General features: G+C 41.6%; 1 protein-coding gene across 5 annotated transcripts in view; it reads right to left on the bottom strand.

The window, feature by feature from the left end:
- TRPC4AP (transient receptor potential cation channel subfamily C member 4 associated protein) overlaps positions 1–18,101 on the bottom strand; it is a 100,560-nt gene that overhangs the window by 32,486 nt on the left and 49,973 nt on the right. For all 5 annotated transcript variants that reach the window (XM_075563730.1, XM_075563729.1, XM_075563727.1 and 2 more), the window contains exons 6-7: positions 13,128–13,256; positions 9,415–9,622 (exon numbers count right to left, since the gene is read on the bottom strand). In XM_075563730.1, the coding sequence (XP_075419845.1) occupies positions 9,415–9,622; positions 13,128–13,256 (337 nt within the window). The remainder of the gene's footprint in view (positions 1–9,414; positions 9,623–13,127; positions 13,257–18,101) is intronic.

The following is an 18,101-nucleotide window of genomic DNA, read 5'->3' as shown; positions in this document are numbered from 1 at the left end:
GTACAATGACAGATACTCAGAACAATGGAAAAGAACTGAAAACCCAGAAATAAAATCATCAGCATACAGACAACTTTTCGTTGATAAGGGCCAAAAAAATATCCAATGAGAAGCAGATGCCCTCTTTAACAAGTGGCGCTGGAGAAAATGGGTATTTACCTGCATAAAATTAAAGCAAGACCCTTATCTCACTCCATGCACAAGAATAAACGCAAGGTGGATCACAGACCTTGAAGGTAAACCCCAAACTATTAGGGCCATCAATGAGGGAATTAGGACCAACTTGAGAACTTTGGTACAGGGAATACATAGGCTATCAGAAATAGGGAAGGGTACAAACACAGGAGACACAAATTGACAAATGGGATATACTGAAGATAAAACACCTGTGGACATCAAAAGAATTCACCAAGAGGGTAATAAGAGAGCCCATGGGCTGGGAAAACATCCTTAGCAATGACACATCAGACAAAGGCCTTATTACTAAAATCTATAATACTTTGCTACCCTCCAAAAAGAAAAAACTAATTGCCCACTTGAGAGGTGGGCAAAGGACCTGAACAGAAGTTTCACAGGGGCAGAAATCCGAACGGCCAACAAACATATGAGAAATTTTCCCGAACTTTAGTCATAAGAGAAATGCAAATTAAAACTAGGTACCACCTAGCACCCTCAAAGATAGCCCAATTCAAAAAATCAGAAAGCAACAAGTGTTGGAGGGATTGTGGGGAGCCAGGAACTCTCATCCACTGCTGGTGGGCCTGTATGTACAGCCACTATGGAAATCGATCTAGCGACATCTAAAACAGATGGAAATCGATTTACCATACGATCGAGCAATCCCCCTACTGGGCATATAGCCTGAAGAGGCAAGAAACAAACCAAGACCAGACATCTGTGCTACAATGTTCATTGGGGCACAATTCACAATTGCAAGGAGTTGGAAACAACCCAAATTTTCATCAATTGACGAGTGGATTAAAAAGCTGTGGTACATACATACATACACATGGCTAAAAAGCAGTGACGAATGTATGAAGCACATCGCTGCATGGGAAAAACTGGATGAAATAAAGCTAAAAGAAGTAAGCCAAGCACAAAAGGGCAAGTACAACATGAGTCTCCTGAGGTAAGCTTTAAAAAAAAAATGCAAAAGGGGAAGAGGGAAAAAGCTACTTTATACAAACATACTAGGGATGAGGACCAGGTAGTACGGCAGGGACCAGACCAAATACAGGGATACATATGGTAGACAACTAAAAGGGAGGTGGGGAAAGGAAAAGAAAATATTAAAAAAGAAATGGGAAGCAAGGATACAGGACACTAGCCCACCCAAGGGGAGGGTACTGTTTATATCTCCACAGGGAAAGAGGGACCAGACTTCAACCCAGTACTCCAAGATGTGAATGCAACATGCCGGCGTGGCGTAGAGCACCAGTGGAGAGGTCTGGGGGGCTGGCCCCAACCCCAACTACTAAGTGGACACCTGTCTCTCCCCACAGAAGAATTTATTTCAAAGGACAGCGTTGAAACTGCAGCTCTGAGAGAGGTACATATCTGATCAGAGCACCCGGGAGTACATGAAGGGAGAGGAGGAGAGAGTGGAGCACATCCTGCCCCACCAGGCCCTGAGAAGGATGTTCCTGATTAGAGCAGTCAGTCTACAGAGAAGATCAATGGCCGGCCCCACTATGAGACATGATGTCCCTCACTGACCCATAGCCCTACAGGGGACAACACCAGAGACACACTGGGAATTGCGCCCAATCTGATCCCACCACACTAGGGAAAACACTAAGAGGATGCAACAGAACAGCAAGGGAACAGAGCAGCGAGGTCCCCAGGGAATGCTGAAGGTGGACTTTGGGGCCAGGACATGGTGCCCCAACATACTGGACTGGAAAATACTACTAAAGGCCAACAAACAGTCCTTGAACTAACTACAAGCTTTTCTTCTTGTGTTTTCTTTGTCGTTGGTTTGTTGTTATTATTTTGCTTTATTTTTTTGCTTGGTTTTGCTCTGTCTTGTTTTTGTGCATGATATTATCTCCACAGGTCTGTCTAAATAAAATAGGCTGGATGAACAATCTGGAGCAGAAAACAATAGGACCAACAGTTCCAGGGGGACATGGGAGAGGGGGAGGTAGGGGGAAAGGTAGTGGTATTAACAAACCCAGGGACAAGGGAACAACAAGTGATCCAAATCGGTGGTGAGGAGGGTGTAGGAGGTCTGATAGGGCGTGATCAAGGGTAATGTAACCAAGAGCATTTACTGAAACCCAAATGAAGACTGAGCATGACAGTGGGACAGGAGGAAAGAGCTAGGAGTCAAAGGGCATTGATAGAGGTCTAAATAACCTCCCTGGTGGAGGCATGAACCTCCCTGGTGGTAATCACGAGTATGGCTCAGGGTAAATGTTAACTGTGTATTAAAGTTTATCACACCTGGAATGTCTACTAGAGATTAAAATGAGTAATTTCTTAAGAATGACAAGGCTACAATATAAAACAAGTTTTATGCAAAACAATGTACTGCTTTGAGTACAAAATTACTGACATAATTAGACCACCACGGAGGTTAAAGTAGCAGAAAGACACTGGGCCTCCACTCAAGTACCCCCTCAATGCAATACTTTCTTCTATTAAATTGGCATTCTATGATGCTCACCTTCCTGACACAACCACTGAAGACAAAGCGGGTGAATAAGCAAATGTGGTGAAGAAAGCTGATGGTGGTCGGCTATCAAAAGATATAGTGTCAGGGGTCTTAAAAGCATGGAGGTAAACAAGTGGCCTTCTAGCTCCAAAGCAACAAAGCCCACATAGAAGAAGCACACCAGCCTGTGTGATCATGAGGTACCGAAGGGATCAGTTATCAGGCATCAAAGAACAAAAAAAATCATATCACTGTGTGCTCACCTCCCTGATACGATTGCTGAAGACAATGGGCGCATAAGCAAATGTGGTGAAGAAAGCTAATGATGCCCGGCTATCAAAAGATATAGTGTCTGGAGTTTTAAAGTCTTGAAGGTAAACAAGTGGCCATCTAGCTCAGAAGCATCAAAGCCCACATGGAAGAAGCACACCAGCCTGTGCGATCATGAGGTGTGAAAGGGATCATGGATCAGGCATCATCAGAACAAAAAATCATATCATAGTGAATGAGGAGGGGAGTGCAGAGTGGAGAACTAAAGCCCATTTGTAGGCCACTGGACATCCCCTTACAGAAGGGTCTCGGGGAGGAGACAAGCCAGTCAGGATGCAACGGAGCAATGATGAAGCATGCAACTTTCCTCTAATTCTTAAATGCTTCCCCCCCCCCCACTATCATGATCCCAATTCTTCCTTACAAATCTGGCTAGACCAGAGGATGTACACTGGTTCAGATAGGAACTGCAAACACAGGGAATCCAGGGCAGATGATCCCTTCAGGACCAGTGGTGGGAGTGGCGATACTGGGAAGGTGGGTTGGAAAGGGGAAAACGATTACAAGGATCTACATGTGACCTCCTCCCTGGGGGACGGACAACAGAAGAGTGGGTGAGGGGAGACGTTGGACAGTGTAAGACATGACAAAATAATAAATTATAAATCATCAAGGGTTTATGAGGGAGGGGGGCATAGGGAGGGAGGGGGAGGGAAAAAAAGGGAACATGAGGATCTGATGCCAGGGGCTTAGCTGGAGAGCAAATATTTTGAGAATGATGAGGGCAATGAATGTACAAATGCGCCTTACACATTGATGTATGTATGGATTGTGGTAAGAGTTGTATGAGTCCCTAATAAAATGATTTTTTTTAAATTATCAAAGGTTCATGAAGGAGCCCCGGGGTGGAGGAGGAAGGGGATAAAAATGAGGAGCTGATACCAAGGGCTCAAGCAGAAAGCAAATGTTTTGTAAATGATGATGGCAACAAATGTACAAATATGTTTGCCACAATGGATGGATGTATGGATTGTGATAAAGAGTTGTACGAGTCCCCAATAAAATGATTGAAAACTAAAATAAAAATGACTCATCTAACCCTCTTATCTCTCTTCTTGTTCCTAGATTAAAGGAAAAAAAATGACATCTCCAATTTCTGAATTTTCTATAATTAGCATATACTACTAACAGGAAGGATTTAAGAAATTTTTCTTTTGTGTAAAGAAAGAAATCGACAGATTGCCTAACTCCTATTTCCATCAATCACATTTCGTTTATAATAATGAGCAAGATAAAAATGCTGATCAATATAAGAGAACACAATAAGCTTAGGTGAGGAGACAGGATGGATTCAAATTCTGTACCTTTTTTTAACTGTCTTTAAGATGAGGTGAATGTTGGTATGCACTTGCCTATCTGTGTTTACATCTCTGACTGGCTGCTGTAACAGACACTGCCAGAAAAGAAAAGAACCTAACAGCCGTAACTAAACGCAGATGGGGACAGACTTTTCAATGAACACTTCTTGAAACTGGGTTTTTCTAAGCCACATAAATGTACCAGCTAATGAAATTTTGGGGGGTATAATAATGGGATTGGTGTTATTCTTTTTAAAAGATGTCATTATCTTATAGAAATATTTAAAGACATGCAAGTATAATTATATACCGGTAATTTCTGGAATTTGCTTCAAAATAATTCCTGGTGAGGTGCAGAGGCGTGGATGGGGATAGAGATAAGAAAAAAGAAACAAGCCTACATTGAGATACCTTTGTGTTTTCACTTTCCTGTTTGCAAGTATCAAGCAATCTGACACAGCCGTAGCTGGGGAATGGTGCAGAGAAAACAGGCACTATCGATATTTTAAATGTACATCACAAAGACCTAAAATAAACCAAATTTCCATCAATAGGGAACTAGATAAATTATAGTATGCCCATGTAAGGAAATATAATCTATCAATAAAAAAGCATTAGAGAATCCCACCTGCACTAGACTGTAGTACAGAATGAAGATTTTTTTTTTTAAAGAAAAGCTATAGACACACCAGTGTCTGCCTTACACAACCATCTGTACAAACAAGGATGATCCACACACATCTACACTCCCGCACACCTTTAAGCACCTGAGTATGTACAGACTCTGGAGAACCAGCAGGAGCTGCTGACGGGGTGATGGGGAACAAACTCTCAACTCGACACCTGCTATTCCTTCTGGATTATTCGACTGTTACTATTTTTTACATACCTTAGGTATGTACAAGGGGGCTACAAAAAGTGCATGGGAAAATGGAATGATTTTTTCTACACACTTTTGGGAGAATCTTTAATATGGCTTTCTAGAAATAAATAAAAGATGAGCCTATATGAGGAGCTTCACATATGTAACCACAGTTGGCTGCTTATTCTTCCCTCTTTTCTCCAGGGCCAACTGTCCTCAGAGGACAGTTCTTACACCCAGGCTCCTTATTCTTGCACACGATCACAGCACCCTTTAGATGCCCGCCTACCCAGCACACATTGGGGATGGGACACGTGAAATCCCACCCCGAGTCCAGGTGAGCCACCCACCTTTAAAGCTATCGATATTCCCCTAAGAAATATCACCGAGCCAGTTATACTCAGCAATTAACATACAACCTCAGGGGCCTGACACTCCCACACAGTTCCATCCTTACATGCTAAGGGCTTTCTCACTACTTCATCACTCGACCTGCGAGAGGAAGTCCTGGTAGTTCTGAGAGTCCTGGAAAAGGACTTGATTCCAAAGAGCTGACACCAAGGGTTCAACAGAAAGTAAATGTCTAGAAAAGAATGAGGGCAACATATGTACAAACATGCCTGAGTCAACTGATGTATGGATTGTGACTGTTGTATGAGCCCCCAATAAAATGATTTTTTTTTTTTAAAAAAAGGACTTCATTTCTGTCATTATCTAAGTTCTGGAAAGACAGCATGCATCATTATTTGTCTAGGCATGAGAACTAGCTCACTGCCACAATTTATTAAAAATAAAACAAACTTTTTGGCAACATCTCCATTCTTCAGCTTTCCAGACCTCCATTTGTTAAGTATTTAGTAGGGAGTTCAAGTAAAGCCTGGGAACATCGAGGACGCACTGATATGGGGGACCTGCATGCTGTGCTGGGCTGCTCACTGCAAAAGGTGGTAGCTCGAAATAACCCATCTGTTTCTTGGGAGGAGAGTTTCCACAGAGGCAGTTGTACTCTGTTCTGTAAGGACTCTGTGCATCGGAACTGATTTGATGGCAGTGAGTTTGGTTTGGGGACGAGCTTGGCCTTCCTGAGGCACTTGACTAGAGAAAGAAGCGCGTCAGAGGGGTGGAAGGGACTATGAAGTATGATCAGAGAGGTGGGGAGGGGCAAGATCAGCACAGACTTTGTGCTGAACTGTAACTTTTAAGCTTTATGTCAAAGGATACAAGCAAACACAGATATGGGCTTGCCATATAGATATAGAAGTAAACTTTTTCTAATGACTTAAAATAAAAAATCTCCCAAAACAAAGAAAACTGGGTTTGGAGTGAGCTTGTAGTTCAATAAACTTCTCGCTCCCTAAGGATGCTGAGCAACGCTGATTTTACTCTAGTCAGTCCTTAGAAATAGGTGTGTGCTGGTGCTGGATAATAACAGGATAAAAAGTAACTGGTTAGAATCCTTAAATGAGAAACTGTAAGATGCAGCTACTAAGTGCCTCAGCACAAACAGGTACCTAATTAACTAACCTATCTTACCTCCAGTTTCTTTATTAGTCCAAAACAAACTCACAGCAGATTCTGACGCATAGCAACCCTATAGGACATGCCCCTGTGGGTTTCTGAGACTATAACTCTTTACACAATTTTAGAATGGAATGTACAAAGACGGAGTTAGCAAAAAAGAAAGAACACGCTTAGCATATCTTAGGTTGACAGAACTGAAGGAAAAATACAAGCCTAGAGATGAACTATTGAAGGATTCCATGGACAAAACATTGAATGATGCAGGAAGCATCACAAGTACATGAAAAGAACACACAGTCGCTGTCCCAAAAAGAATTTATCAACACACAACCCTTTCAAGCAGCAGTACATGGCTAAGAACCAATGGTATCGAAGGAGGAAGTTCAAACTACACGGAAAGCATTAGCAAAAACAAGGCTCCAGGAACTGATGGATTACCAATGAAGTGTTCCAACAGGCTAATTGATCACCAAAAGCACTCACTCATCTATGTTAAACGATTTTGAAGACACCTACCTGGCCAACTGCCTGCAAGAGATTCCCATCTGTGCCCATTCCAAAGAAAGGTGATGCAACAATGTTCAAACTAGAGAACAGTATCGCTGATAAGCACACGCCAGAAAACGTTTGCCTAAGACATTAAAAAACAGTTGCAGCAGTACAGGGAGCTGGTGGAAACTGAAAGTGCATTTAGAAAAAGATGTGACAAGGGATTTCATTACTGACATCTGATGGACGTTGGCTGAAAGCAGAGAATACCAGAAAGATGTCTATGTGGTGTTTTATGGACTATGCAAAGACATTCGACTGTGGATCATACCAAACTGGATAGCACTGAGAAGAACAGGGAATCCAGAATTCCTATGGAACCAGTGCACAGATCAAGAGGCAGTCATTTGAATGGAATAAGGTAATAATGCATGGTTTAGAACAGGAGTCCTCAAACTTTTTAAAGAGGGGTCAGTTCACTGTCCCTCAGGCCCGTTGGAGGGCCGAACTATATTTTTAAAAAATACTATGCCACATGAACTGCGGGCCATAGTTTGAGGACCCCTGGTTTAGAATCAAGAAAAGTGTCCTTCAGTGTATAGCCTTTCACCACTTATTTAATCTCTATGCTGAACAAATAGTTTGAGAAGTTGTACTCTATGAAGACTGCAGCACCACGATTGAAGGCAGGCTTAGCCTGTAATGTTCAGATGATACAACCTAGCTTGCTATGGTAGTTACATAATCTGTTGTCAATTTGAGACTATTTCGAGTGAAGGGGTTGAGTTTAGTCTGTCAATCAGGTCGCAGCTTGATGACCTCATTTGGAGGAGCTAAGGAGATAAACAGTTCGCTGGAGGTGGGACACATGATCATGCCCTGCGAGACTTTCCTATGAGCCCGATGGCACTATGCTGATGCAGCCAGAGCCCTGTAGGTGGAGGAGCCAGGTGGAGACCAGTGCTGAGCAGCTTCCACCACCACTGGACCCACAAGACTTTCCACACACTGGCCTGTGATCTTCCTGTATCCGGCATCGAGGAATGTATGGACTAGTACTGCCATATGAGGTAGTATCAGACTTAAGGACATCATCTGGTCTGGCTGGGCGGTTTTCTTAATGTACCATTACTCTTGGACATAAAGCTCTTTCTTATAAACATATGAGTGTCTATGAATGTTTCTCTAGTCAACCCACACTAACACATTTGCTAAAAGCAAAGACTGCAGCCTTCTGTATGAATTGGAACTCAAAATAAAGACCAAATTCCTTATAACTGGACCAGAGACATCCTCATGATGAAAGGATTTCATGTTACTTGGATCCAGTCAATGCTCATGGAACAGCAGCCAAGCAATCAAATAATGCACGGCATTAGGCACATCTGCTGCACAAGACCTTTTCAAAGTGTTGAAGAACAAGGCAGTCACTTTGAGGACTAAGGTGTGCCTGACTCAAGCCATGGCATTTTCAATTGCCTCATATGCATGTGCAAATTGAACAATGAACAGGAAGACTGCAGAGGAACTGAGTTATGGTTTTGGTGAAGAGTATTCAAAGTAGTGCAGACTGCCAGAAAAACAAACAAATCTGTCTTGGAAGAAGTACTGTCAGAATACTAAGCAGCAAGGATGGTGAGACTGTAAACACTCCTTGGAAAAGGACACATCATGCTTGGTGAGGTAGTGTCCGCACAAAAGAGGGGGACTCTCAAAGGTATGGACTGATGCAGTGGCTGCAACAATGGCAATGCACACACCAACACCTGCGAGGGTGCAGGAATCGGGCAGTGTTTCATGCTGTTCCATAGGTTGCTGAGTCAGCACCCACTTGACAATGCCTAATGACAATAACAAATGTGTAAAATTAGATTCCTAATACCCCAGAAAGTAGTAACTAGTGCCCTTAACTAAAATCAGAATGTTTACAATGTCGATGAGGGGCTCACTTTCCATTTAAGGAAGGTTACGCTGCAAATCTGCAGACTAGTCCGTCCATGGAGAAGGGCATCGAGCTTGGTAAAGTCGAGAGCCAGTGACAAAGCAGAAGGTTTGGATCTCTTCAAGAATCTAATGAAGTTACTGACTTAGCTCCCACAAGCTAACGAACAGATGCACACACACAAACTGAGCACATTCTAAGCAGATCTTAGGTGCTCTCTGCAGAGCAATCTCTAGAGATATGGACAGAGTTAGATGCTTCAAGGGGTTTCAGTGCTACAATTTCAAAATCCTGAGAACTTGGGAGCGGTCTTTACCTTGGTTGATTTCAGCAGCTGAAGGCCCCAAGCTCAAACTCTTCTTCTGCTGAGCATTTTTGGCAAGAAGAGTGTGCTTGTCATCATTCCCTGTATCCATCTCCGAAATGGTGACAGCCAGAATCCGGCAGAAATTAGCAAGCTGCTGCTGGTCGAAATTGGATACTAAGGAACTCAGGTTGGGGACTTCATCTAGTCGGATCATTTCCTACAGAAGACACAATCCCTGTTCAGTCATTCAAGAAACAAGGAGGGGTATGCCCCTCTTCTGCACCCCAAAGAAAGCTCAGTAGCTAGACCACTTAGGTTCAAATCCCAGCTCTGTATCTTACTGTATGTTAGGTGATTTTATAGAACCTCTTAACTTTGTTTGCTCTCACCTTTGCTCAGGTAGCTCATTTTGCATCTTCAAAAAAACCACTGAGGACTCAAGTTTCTATCAAATTATAAATTACCATTCTTGCTACAGAATTTTCTTTCTAGTAAATACTTCAAATATATATAAGTTTCATGGCTATCTTGAATTTTGTGATTACCATGCTTTTATACTTAGCAACATATTTCCATAAAAAATATGGCTTTGCAAGCTCAAGTTTCCTGTGAATATTCTAATTTTACTTTAGATTCAACATTGAGATTTATCTAAAACTGAACACAAATAGTCCCAGCTCATTCATCTTCCAATATTTCATTATATAATTTAATCAGTTTTCTGTTTACGTCCAAGTGGGTGAATTACACTTCTTCTCTATTAAACAAGGTTGCAGTGAACATTGTCTGTTGTGGTCACATGCATGCCAGGTGACTATTTCTCTAGAGTGAGAACCAGACATCGTCTTTTTCCTACGAATAGAAGCCTCTCCAAAGATTCTGTATCAAAGTTTGACGTTTGCTCTAAGTTTTAATAGCTATCCTGTATCAAGACAAATAATTTTATGGATTTTTATTGGTCATTCAGTTATCTTTGTACTCCCTTGTTAAGTTTACAACTGTCAGATATTACAGGTGCTTTTCTTGTTCTAAACCATTCTGTGTACCTCGGGTAATCCCCACTATCCTTCACTCAGTCAAGTTAACATCCACTGGGTTGGGGATTTAGCCCAGTACAAATCACATGATCTTCTGATTGTCTACTCCTAAATCTACTTCTCAAATAATTTGCCACTACCTGTGGGAGGGTCAGGTCCTATCTCCTCTCTAGAGCCTATGGGCATGTGACATGGCAGAGAGGGTGTCTGTAAGTGTGCCCTAGGCAGGTGAACAATTCCTAAATGCTATACCTTCAAGAATCCTACTCCTTTCTATTCCCGGGGATGGAGGATGACAAGATCTAGCTGTGAAGGGAGGACCTCGGAGTAGCTGCTTCTAATCTCTGCCCTTCCCTTTCCCAGTTCACAACAAACTGTAGCTGCTGTAATGTTTAGAAACTGACTTGCAACCCACCTGGCCCTGTCTAAGTCAGCTAGGGATTCAGACCAGGGGCCTTCACTCCCATGGTCCATTTCTCTCCAGGCCCTAGCCCCACCATTAATTATTAGGGAAGAAGCATGCTACAGTGCAGGATAAGGTTCAATCTGGAAATAACAGAAATAATCATGGAGGAACAGGAGACCATCTATCAGTCAGGAAGCCCATTTCTTCCATTATATTTTTATTTGATGTATGCTACAAAACAAACAAACTAGCTGTGTGTTTTCTCTGCAGAATCTCTGCCTCTGCAGAAGATGGGTAACCACTACCGTTAATTTTATTATATTCCCTGGTCATCAGAAAAATCTTTACCTCATCTGATTTGCTTTTGTTTATTTTTGAACTTTACAAAAATGAAAATATAGAGCCTTCTGTAACAAGCTTCAATCATTCAGTAAAATTTCTATGATTCAGCCATGTTGTTGGCTATGGCAACTGTTCGTTCATTTTCACTCTGGATAAGATGCCATTGTGTGAATGCAGTATATTTATGCAACTCCCATTGATATATGGTATGGGAGAGAGACAAGGCTGTCTGTTCCTGTAAAAATTTATTGTCATAGAAATGATAATTGTCACAGGATCACTACGAGTTGGAAGTGGGTTTAGTTTGAGGTGTTGATAGACAGTTGACTGCTGTCAGGTTTTGGTAGTAAAACAAGTATGCATAACGTCTAAGTGTTTCTTGATAAAATATACAGAAATGGTTTGGGGGAAGTGGCTTCTAAGCTGCTCTGACCAAGAACAAGAGTAAGAAAAACATTTTTCATCACAATACATATAAAAGTGTGAATACATATATGCATGTATAAGTATAAAACAAACCTTCTTCAAAACAGTATTTACCCTTTCACAATTCTTTTGGTTTCACTGTAGTGTTTTCATGTGGAAAATCTGTTCAAGGACTGAGCTTCCCAATCAGTGCCTGGGCACAGGTTAACAGGTACCAAAATACTGCAGCCTCAGCCCTTAGAACAATGCTTTCCAAGGTGCCCAGCTAGACACGTGAATGTTCAACTACATAAGACAGCAGCAGCAGCATAGAAGCACTCCTGCTGACCTGCAGTCCCAACAATATTTGTGTGAGCAATTATGTTCTTGGATCCCCAATTCCCTATTAACAAAACACTTCAAACTGCACCAAGGTACCCATAATGTCTAGCAACCTCATCAGCACAGTGGATCATCTAGAAAGAAGAAAGGTGGACTGATGTGGCAGGTGGGAAAAGCTGTGAAGGAATAATACTAGATGCTGAGACCACCAGGAAGTCAGTCTGGAGTTCTTGCCAGGAAGGCACTTCCACACATGGCAGGAGCACAGTCACTGGAAAAATAACCAAGCCTTTTCATTAAGGGCACAAAGGGTCTATCGGGAGCCTGCACGGATCTCCAGTGTTCTTAAACACAATGAATGAGTCCACTGTTCTTCCTCCGAATGGGCAATGGCAAGCAGGGCCCAAGGAGAGTAACACAGAAAGAGAAAAGTTGGAGTAATACAGAATGTGCATGGAGACCCTTTCCTCTTTCTCTCTCTTTTTTGGTGGCGGTGGTGTGGTGTTGTTATTGAGTTGTTTTGTTATTGAGTTCTTGATAAAAAATCTTTAATGTTTTCATTTCAATCAGTTTTTTGTTTTTGTTTTAAAGCATTCTCTGGATATCAATAGTCGCCTTATTTATGGTCAAGTGGCAGGATTTCAGTATTTACATTTGTATCTTCTATGTTGGAACCAATTAGCTAATTTAAATTGTTGACAATTAATGAGAAAAAAACAGAAGTGGAGTTAATAAGTTAAGGTCAGACATTACCAGAAAGGAGGACGTAACGCTAAGGGAGGCCTCATGGCAGTTCAAATGAGGGAGTGGTGGGAGAGCTGCGACACAGCACACAGCAGTAAAGGAATGCTCAAAAGGAATTGACACCATTGTGATTAATGAGGGGCAATGCAGTTCCAGTGAAAACCTTAGTTATCATATTAAAGTGATGAAGTATTCATGGATTTTATAATTAGTTTGATTTTAACTTAGGTATTTTAAAGTCATATAAGACTCATTAGTATATGAAGTAGAACCTAGTTTTATACTTGAAGATATTTAGTAGCACTATAAAAATATTTAAGTCTAGGAGCATGGAAGAATTTTTTTCCAATTAGCCTCTGTATATAATTCAAGCTGAAGATTTCAATCATCGGAGACTCACACCCCCATTAAGACATGAACCTGCCTGAGCCAACAATGCAACTCACCTTTTTAACACCCAAAATATCTTCAATGAGGGTGGCTGTTTGTAAGAATGTCTTCTTACTTGTCATCAGTGTAAACAGGAATGTCACAAAGTCATTCTTTTCTGCCAGGCGCTTTGTAACTCCTTCCGTCTATCATTAGGATTAGGGAGAGGGGGAGAAAAAGCAGAAAAGGCTGTAACCACCGGTTAAAAGATGGAGCCAGCAATACATCCATTCCAGAATCCTACCTATGAGAATTGACATGAGTCAACAAAGCTAGAATGTCATCATTTAACCCAAGGGAATACTTTTATTTAAAGCATATATTTCATTTTAAATTTCCTCAAAGATTATCCCAAATACAAAATAATCTTTGAAAAATATCCTAAACCAAATCAAAGGAACTTAAAACAATGGCCAAATCTGCTTCAGACAGAAGATGGGGCAACTTAATACAAAACACAACATAACTCTTTCCAATTAGTTGGAAAAGAAACAGCTCCCATGTTTAGTGTTAAAAATAAAGCTCTTATTGTTTAAAAAAATCAAGGCATCACTTAGTAAAGCCTATTCTTCCTTAAAATTTATTCAGGCAGTCCTCTAGATTACGAACTTCTGACTCATTTACTATTATTATAGCCCACTGTTACAAACCAATTTTTTTTAAACAAACCAATTTTTATAAGGCCTATTACATTAAAAATTCAAGGTACATACAATGGTTCATGATGACAAGTGGGAACTGCTTTGCAATGTGCATCAAAGCAATCTTATTATGTTTTGCTACATTATTATGTTAACAGAAGTTTTATTATCTGGAAGTGTTTCTTTAATGTTTTTATACATAGAAAAATACTCTATATACTTAAGACAAACATTTGACCAAGCAATGTTAGACATGAACTTAACTGTTCCAACACATATAAAATTCAACTCACTGACCAATGGTGCTACAGGGGACAGCACCGGAGACACAATGCGGGAATTACGCCTGACCTGATCCCACCACACCGAGGCAAAGCACTGGGGGAGTGCAGCGGAACAGCAAGGGACTGGAGCAGCAAGGTCCCCAGGGAATGCTGAAAGTGGACTTTGGGGCCAGGGTGTGGTGCCCCAACAGACTGGACTGGAAAACACTCCTAAAGGCCAACCAACGATCCTTGAACTAACTACAAGCTTTTCTTTCTTGATGTGTCTTGTTTTGTTCTGTCAGTGGTTTAATGTGTTATTTTGATGTATATTGTTGCTTTGTTTTCATCTGTCTTGTTTTTGTGCATGTTATTATCTCCACAGGTCTATCTAAATAAGATAGACTGGATGAACTATCTGGAGGAAAAACAACAGGACGGACAGTTATGGGGGGGACTTGGGATAGGGGGAGGTGGGGGTAAGGAAGTGGTGTTAACAAACCCAGGGACAAGGGAACAACAAGTGATCCAAAGTGGTGGTGAGGTGGGAATGGCAGGGCTGGTAGAGAATGATCAAGGGCAAGGTAACGAAGAGGTATAGCTGTAACCCAGGTGGGGACAGAACATGATAGCAGGGCAGGAGGAAAGTCAAGGGAAATAGAGGAAAGAGCTAGGAGGCAAAAGGCATTTATAGTGGTCTAGACAAAGACATGTACATATGCAAATATATATATAAGGATGGGAAAATAGATCTAGGTGCCTATATTTATAGGTTTAGTATTAAAGTGGCGGAAGGACCTTGGGCCTCTACTCAAGCCCTCCTTCAATGTACGAATACTTTCTTCTATTAAATTGGCACTCTACGATGCTCACCCTCCTGACACAACTGCTGAAGCCAAAGTGGGTGAACAAGCAAATGTGGTAAGGAAAGCTGATGGTGCCCGGCTATCAAAAGAGATAGCATCTGGGGTCTTAAAGGCTTGAAGATAAAAAAGCAGCCATCTAGCTCAGAAGCAACAAAGCCCACATGGAAGAACACACCAGCCTGTGTAATCACGAAGTGCCGAAGGGATCAGTTATCAGGCATCAAAGAACAAAAAATCATATCATTGGGTGCACACCTCCATGATACGATCGCCGAAGACAAACGGGTGCATAAGCAAATGTGGTGAAGAAAGCTGATGGTGCCCAGCTATCAAAAGAGATAGTGTCTGGGTCTTAAAGGCTTGAAAGTGAACAAGCAGCCATCCAGCTCAGAAGCAACAAAGCCCACATGGAAGAAGCACACCAACCTGTGCGATCATAAGGTGTTGAAGGGATCAGGTATAAGGCATCATCAGAAAAAATCTTACCATAGTGAATGAAGGGGGAAGTGCAGAGTGGAGACCCAAAGCCCTTTTGACGGCCGCTGGAGATCCCCTAACAGAGGGGTCTAGGGGAGGAGATGAGTCAGTCAAGGTGCCATGTAGCACCGATGATGAATACAGCTTTCCTCCAGTTCCTAAATGCTTCCTCCCCCCCAACTACCATGATCCGAATTCTAACTTGCAAGTCTGGATAGAGCAGAGGATGTACACTGGTGCAGATAGGAGCTGGAGGCACAGGGAATCCAGGGCGGATGATACCTTCAGGACCAGGTGTATGAGGGGCAATCCTGGGAGGGTAGAGGGTGAGTGGGTTGGAAAGAGGGAACCGATTAAAAGGATCTACATGTGACCTCCTCCCTGTGGGATGCACAACAGAAAACGGGGGGAGACGCCGGACAGGGAAAGATGTGACAAAATAATAACTTATAAATGATCAAGGGCTCTTGAGGGAGGGGGGAGAGGGAGGGAGGGGAAAAAAGGACTTGATGCAAAGGGCTTAAGTGGAGAGCAAATGCTTTGAAAATGATGAGGGCAAATCATGTACAGATGTGCTTTATACAACTGATGTATGTATGGTGATAAGAGTTGTGAGTCCCTAATAAAAATGTTTAAAACAATAAATTAAAAAAATTCAACTTAAAGGCAGACCTAGGAATGGAATTCATTCAAAATCTGGGGACTGCCTTCTGCCTATACTTTATCTTCATTTAGAAATGAGAAAAGAGCATATTTTGTTATGGTATAAAAGCCTTGGGAAAAATCATAAATGTTTTCCTCTTTAAAATTTAAATATCCAATAAATAAAACATACATGGTACTCTAGGCATAGAAAAACAATTCCATTACGAAAAAGGTGTATTCAGCTAAGTTTGATGGCAAGCTTTTTGTTTAAGTATAATGCATTTCACCAAAAGAACCAGGCCATCCATTATTATGTAATGGCCTACTCTTTCTTAACTGAACAGAAATACATCAATTTCTATAGAATTTTGGCTATAGGACCAGGCCACAGAAAAGTTCTCAAATAGCTGAAAGTTGTTTGGCTAGAGAAAAATGTTATTTTTCTTGGAGGCAGTCATTCATCAATTTGTACTTGAAGGCATTCCTCAGTGAATTTGTTCCTAGTCTTCAGAGGAAAGCACAGGCTCTGGGCTCGGGAAGGGGTTGCTTCCTGCTGGAACCCTGATCAACAGGGCACGCGTGCAGTACTGTTGAAGCTCTGTGACTGCCTGAGGTCCCTTGATCCTCGCTCCACCAGGCGCTGCAGGGCACTCACGCTGGGCCCAGAGACATGGCAGCAGTGCTGGGAGGGTGGATCCCAAAGGAATACTTATAAACGCCCTACTCATGGCCCAGAGAGCCTCCTGGCATGCTCATTCAGCAGACCACTTTGGAGCTGAGAATGAAAGAAAAGCAATAGTTGCCTCAGTTGGCCAGTAAAATCTAAATCCAATGGTCTCTCTTTGGAAAACAGCCTAAAGTCACTTGGAATAGAAATTAATGATTAACATGGTACTTTTATTTAGAACTCAATCAAGGTGAGAACACAATGAGAAGGTGTTTCCTATCAGGGCTTATATGATAAGGCTATTCTCCAACTTGAAATCAGAGTTTGAAACATGCTGAAGGTCAGACCCAAGTTCTAATTCCAGCTGGGCAACTCAGAGCAAGTCACTTCTCTATTTTGCACCTCAATGTCTTCATCTGTGAAACGGTCACCTTGCAGCACTCTGAGAAAATTCCATTTGATGATGCACACAAAGGGCCTAACAACTCCCAGGCTATTCTCTAGTCTACACCTACCGGTCAAAGCCAGTTTCTTGGAATACTCAAAAGTCTTCAAAAGTTCCTTTGCAACTCAGTTAACTAAGTCCTACCCTTCTAGTCCATGTTTCCTTATAGGCCTTTCAAACAGGCCCAGACCGTCTCAAGACAGCCATGCAGGGGCCAGGTTGAACCTCTTCTGTTACGTCCATGCACGCAAGGCCATTGCCTAATTCTACTACTTTGCTCTTCCTTTTAGGAATATGCTCCCCAACTCCACAGATATCTGTTAAAATCCTACATGCACATTCAATCTAGCAATTGCATACATACCTATGTGTTTACCCAGGTGAGACAAAAATGTAAACTGAGACAAAAATGTAAACGTCTGCATACAAATTGTATAGCTGCTTTATTTATAATTGTCCCAAGCTGAGAGTAATCAAGATGCACTTCAACAAATGAATAACCAAACTGTAGTATAATCATACAAAATGGAGCTATTTAGTGATAAAAAGAAATTAATTGTAAGAACCCCCAATAAAATGATTAAATAAATAACAAACTTTAAAATGATTAAAATGGAAATCTTTAAATAAGTAAATTGATGAATGACAACAAAAAAAGAAAAAGAAAGAAAGAAATGTATGAATTCCGGAGCCATGAAAAGACACAGAGGAGCCGTAAATGAATACTGCAAAGTGAAAGGGGCATGTGTGAAACACATACACAGTATGATTCCAGCTAACCTACGTATGGTATAATTCCAAGACAGGACATTCTGCAAGACAAAACTAGAGAGATATAGAGGCATAGATCAGCACGGGTTCAGAGGGAGGGGAAGGGTAAATAGGTGGACCATGACATTTTTAGGGCAGTGAAATTATTCTGTATGATACTGTATTGGTGAACACATGACAGTATGCATTTGTCAAAACCCATAGGGCTGCAAAATT

Source organism: Tenrec ecaudatus, chromosome 12 (genome assembly GCF_050624435.1).
Source record: "Tenrec ecaudatus isolate mTenEca1 chromosome 12, mTenEca1.hap1, whole genome shotgun sequence".
Classification (NCBI taxonomy): domain Eukaryota; kingdom Metazoa; phylum Chordata; class Mammalia; order Afrosoricida; family Tenrecidae; genus Tenrec; species Tenrec ecaudatus.
Note: the sequence above shows the minus strand (reverse complement) of the source record. Positions and strands in the feature narration are given on the sequence as shown.